Source organism: Tarenaya hassleriana, unplaced genomic scaffold (assembly GCF_000463585.1).
Source record: "Tarenaya hassleriana unplaced genomic scaffold, ASM46358v1 Cleome57, whole genome shotgun sequence".
Lineage (NCBI taxonomy): Eukaryota > Viridiplantae > Streptophyta > Magnoliopsida > Brassicales > Cleomaceae > Tarenaya > Tarenaya hassleriana.
This window is the reverse complement of record NW_010968263.1, coordinates 24,410-29,436: the sequence shown is the minus strand read 5'-3', so window position 1 is coordinate 29,436 and position 5,027 is coordinate 24,410. Positions and strand designations below refer to the sequence as shown.

Below are 5,027 nucleotides of genomic sequence, written 5' to 3'. Positions count from 1 at the left end.
GGTCGGAACTCAATCACCGGCACTCTAGCGAGGCTCTCGAACTCAAGTCCGACGAAGTATGGAACGAAATGGATAAGTAGATGGATAGAAACCTCGGACATACCAAGGGTACCTCGGACAAACCAAGGGGTAACTCTCGGACACACCAAGAGAAGATAGGTTTCGGACACACCGAAAGAGAGAGTTGTTTAAACTCGAAAATAATTGATAGATTCAGCAATACTCTCCCTTACATGACAATACAAAGGCCTTTATATAGGCTAGAGATTCAACCATAAATTAAATAAGAAAACACATGCAAAGGGGGTGGGAGCCTATGCATTTAATGGGGTAGTTGGGAAAAAACTAGCTGTTGGAGTTGCTCTTAATGAGGTAGTTGGGAAGAAACTAGCTGTTGAAATTTCCTTGTTGATGAAGGAACTTCCCTTGGATAGTTATCTTGAGAAGGAAGTAAGCTAGGTTATCAAAGTAGAGATGTTGAATGCCTTTGATCAATCCAAGACATATTAAGCTCGTGATTTCGTAACGTAGCTCATGCATCACGTGATGGCTCTCGGACTGGGCATGAGTGTGCGTTGCCTTAGACCAAAGGGACACTCGACTTTCCTTAGACTTTTGATCCAACATGTGAAGGCACTTGAGCTGAGCAGGAATGAGTGTTCGCTGGGAGTGAAGTGGCACTCGAATTGTGTGAAGTGGCACTCGGTTTGCTCCAATCTTTGGTTCGTCGAGCATGTTGTCCATCTTTTGGTTTGGCTGTGTGTCCTTGCCTAGTTGTGCTCCTTCCAATTGTGCTCCATCCATTTGAGCTCCATTGTTCGACTCTTTGTCCGATTGTTCTCCATCTAGTTGTGCTTCACATATGCTCTCGTTACGTTCCTTGTCCATAACCATACCAATGGATCCTAGGAATGCATCATTCCCTCCCTCTTCTGAAGGTTTTGCCCTCAAAACTTGCTTACCTACATCAAACGAATCCAAGTCAGCATCATTAAACACAAAAGAGACATTATACATACCTTGGTCTTGAAGGATGTGTTTGGTATCGTATTGACGCTCCTTAAGTCGGTTGAATTGTTCTTCTTGTATTTCTCCTCTTTCGAATGACTCATCCTTCTTGCTTGTCTGGAGAAGAAAGACAATTGTGCTCCTTGAATTATTCATGATTCGTTGATAAGGGAGTTTGGTTCCATGAGTTCGGATGAGACTTGTTGTACATGTTTGCTTTGCCTCAATCTTCTTTTTGCTAATATACAAAACCTGCAAGCTAATAGTAAAGTCTAGGACAATAAACATGTTAGTGCAGCTTGTGTTCTCATCGAGTTGCTTCTTTTGATCATAAACAAGAATGAAGATTAAAACGAGTTTACCGCGTAAAACTCTTGAAGTAAGGAACACAACCCATATATGTGTTTGAGTCTTGGTGGCGTTGTAATGGCGGATCAAGTTCTCCACATCTGTACACTTTCCCCGTTCGAATGGTGCGTCCTTCTTTGGTGCCATGGGCATTAAAGTGAACATGCTGCTTGGGTGCCCATTGAGTTATTGGCAAGGGATACTCACGACATGCAGAATTTGAGCTTGGAAAATGCACGTAGCTGTCTCTTTTTGCACTTCTTTTACCCTTTCATCAAAATGTAGTACTTGCGAGCAATTAACAAGATCTAGAACAACAATCTCGTTAGTGTAGTATGTGCATCCCTTGAGAACTTTATAGAGGTAATCCGTTTGGAAAGTTTGCATTTGTTGCTCAAGATTCATAACATACTCATCAAAACATGAATCATACACAAGAATAAAAGTAGGAACGAAATTACCGGTTGCTTCAAGTTTTTGACTTATGATGCAAGTGCGGTTGTTGGTGATGTCATTTGTCATCGTCGATTTGCTTACCACCTTGAAGTCATCATCTTCCTTCTTGGACATGATTTTTATTTGCTCAAACCAATCCAATCGTATCATTCCTATGTCCCGTTTGACTTCATTCAAGTTCTCGCCTACTATCATATTCTCCGATTTGTTGGCCTCTTCATTGCTTTCCATCACTTTCTTGTTGTTGGAATCCTCAATGATGTCCTTGACTTCGAATGTATTTTTCTTGATGTCATGCATTTCTTCATTCGCGTCCACAACACTTGTGGGTACTTTTTGAATCAGAGGTCGAGATCTTCGACCGGTTTCTCTTCATTCACGTACTCGGTTACCTTTTTGGACATAACCTCATACTTCTCTTCAAGATTTACCACAGCCTTAACTATGGTGTTAGATGTCCCGCCATCCTCGATGATGATTTTTCGTTGGTTGGGACATTCACGTGCCAAATGATCTTGGTCCCTAAACTTAAAACAAATAACCTCACGTTTATGATTAATACATGAGGAAAACGTTTTGTTACCTAGTGCGGTGACCACCTTTGAAGATATGGTTGATTCCTCCTTGTATCGAGCATCATGATTCTTCGCCTTGTCTTTGTCTTCAATTTTGACAAAGCTATTGCTTATAGGCTTTTGTGCTTGTGTGTGTCCATTCTTTGTCGGGCTTTTGTCCATTTGTTGCTCTATGTGAATCGCCGCATCCACAAGATCATGCAAATCATTATATACCTTTTGTTCTACCTTTCTAACGATTCGGTCTTGCAAGCCATCTAGAAAGTGTGTCATGATTGCTTCTTCGTTGCCATCGATTTCCAAGTAATTGAGAAGCTGTTCAAATTCTCTGAAGTAGCCCTCAACCGTCTTCTTTCCCTGCACTATGTTACGAAACTTATATCGCAATTCACGTAGGAAATGTTGAGGAACATACCTTCTACGCATCAAGATTTTCATCTTCTTCCAAGTTGTGACCGGATCATAACGCGCACGTCGTCGATCGATCTCTTCTCTTTTCCACCAAGTGAAAGCATCTCCTATGAGTTGGCTTTCGGCATATTGCACCTTTCTAAGCTCCGTCCCTTTATAATCTTCAAAAATTTCTTCCATTCGCTTCTCCCATTTGAGATAAGCTTCCGGATTAGTTGTTCCCGAAAATAAAAGAGATCACGGATCGAATTTGTTACCTCGGGTATGTTGAACATATGGCTGTCCACGGATGATCTTTTCTTTCATACCTTCTTCTTCAAAGTGTCCACGATCATGTACCATTCGTTGCTCTTGGCTCGGTTGTGGACGACTATTAACATTACCTTGGTAGATTTGAGCCGCTTGACGTTGTTTTGGTACATTTTCAAGACGAGCGAGTCGTCCTTCAATATCTTGAAGAATTTTCAACATAGCACTCTTGCTTGATCCTTTGTTGGCTGCCACACTCGACATGTTATCAATTAAAGCGTTTCAACAAGATAATGACTACAAAAAGTATGAATTTTCGAATCAAAACAAAACTTGTATCTGATTCAAAATCTGATTTTTTTTAGGTTTCTCTTTCGAAAACGAAATGAAGAACAATAACAAAGATAAGATAAATGATAGATATCACCGGGATTACGACGTCCGTTGGAGGGTTGGCTCTGATACCAAAATGATACACGCTCTGATACCAAAATGATACACGCCTCGGCCTCGGAAGTGTTTGTCTCGGATCAGGGATGGAGTCGCAAGCCAATCACCCGCTTCAAGGAGCACTCGAACTCAGCTTGGGACGACAAATGGAAGTGAAGGTGGAGTCAGGGCTAACTCGCAGATCCCAAAGGGGCACTCAAGTCCAGCCACGACAGAAAATGGAAGCGAAGGGGAAATGGGGTCGGAACTCAATCACCAGCACTCTAGCGAGGCTCTCGAACTCAAGTCCGACGAAGTATGGAACAAAATGGATAAGTAGATGGATAGAAACCTCGGACATACCAAGGGTACCTCGGACAAACCAAGGGGTAACTCTCGGACACACCAAGAGAAGATAGGTTTCGGACACACCGAAAGAGAGAGTTGTTTAAACTCGAAAATACTTGATAGATTCCGCAATACTCTCCCTTACATGACAATACAATGGCCTTTATATAGGCTAGAGATTCAACCATAAATTAAATAAGAAAACACATGCAAAGGGGGTGGGAGCCTATGCATTTAATAGGGTAGTTGGGAAGAAACTAGCTGTTGGAGATGACCTAGCTTACTTCCTTCTCAAGATAACTATCCAAGGGAAGTTCCTTCATCAACAAGGAAATTTCAACAGCTAGTTTCTTCCCAACTACCTCATTAAGAGCAACTCCAACAGCTAGTTTTTTCTCAACTACCCCATTAAATGCATAGGCTCCCACCCCCTTTGCATGTGTTTTCTTATTTAATTTATGGTTGAATCTCTAGCCTATATAAAGGCCATTGTATTGTCATGTAAGGGAGAGTATTGCGGAATCTATCAAGTATTTTCGAGTTTAAACAACTCTCTCTTTCGGTGTGTCCGAAACCTATCTTCTCTTGGTGTGTCCGAGAGTTACCCCTTGGTTTGTCCGAGGTACCCTTGGTATGTCCGAGGTTTCTATCCATCTACTTATCCATTTTGTTCCATACTTCGTCGGACTTGAGTTCGAGAGCCTCGCTAGAGTGCTGGTGATTGAGTTCCGACCCCATTTCCCCTTCGCTTCCATTTTCTGTCGTGGCTGGACTTGAGTGCCCCTTTGGGATCTGCGAGTTAGCCCTGACTCCACCTTCACTTCCATTTGTCGTCCCAAGCTGAGTTCGAGTGCTCCTTGAAGCGGGTGATTGGCTTGCGACTCCATCCCTGATCCGAGACAAACACTTCCGAGGCCGAGGCGTGTATCATTTTGGTATCAGAGCGTGTATCATTTTGGTATCAGAGCCAACCCTCCAACGGACGTCGTAATCCCGGTGATATCTATCATTTATCTTATCTTTGTTATTGTTCTTCATTTCGTTTTCGAAAGAGAAACCTAAAAAAAATCAGATTTTGAATCAGATACAAGTTTTGTTTTGATTCGAAAATTCATACTTTTTGTAGTCATTATCTTGTTGAAACGCTTTAATTGATAACATGTCGAGTGTGGCAGCCAACAAAGGATCAAGCAAGAGTGCTAT

At 42.0% G+C, this 5,027-nt stretch overlaps 1 protein-coding gene across 3 annotated transcripts; it reads right to left on the bottom strand.

Annotated features, from left to right (window-relative positions):
- Positions 1-204: 204 nt before the first annotated feature.
- Positions 205-3,934, bottom strand: LOC104798708. Of its 3 annotated transcripts, none has more exons than XM_019200730.1 (2): positions 2,412-3,934; positions 205-2,339 (listed from the first exon to the last, which is right to left on the bottom strand). In XM_019200730.1, the coding sequence occupies exon 2, from the start codon at positions 1,519-1,521 to the stop codon at positions 388-390; it is 1,134 nt and encodes a 377-aa protein (XP_019056275.1). In that variant the 5' UTR covers positions 1,522-2,339; positions 2,412-3,934; the 3' UTR covers positions 205-387. The 3 variants fall into 3 exon arrangements, with proteins under 3 accessions (XP_019056275.1, XP_019056276.1, XP_010519189.1); XM_019200731.1 differs by having other exon boundaries at positions 205-2,334; XM_010520887.2 differs by having other exon boundaries at positions 554-2,339.
- Positions 3,935-5,027: the final 1,093 nt, after the last annotated feature.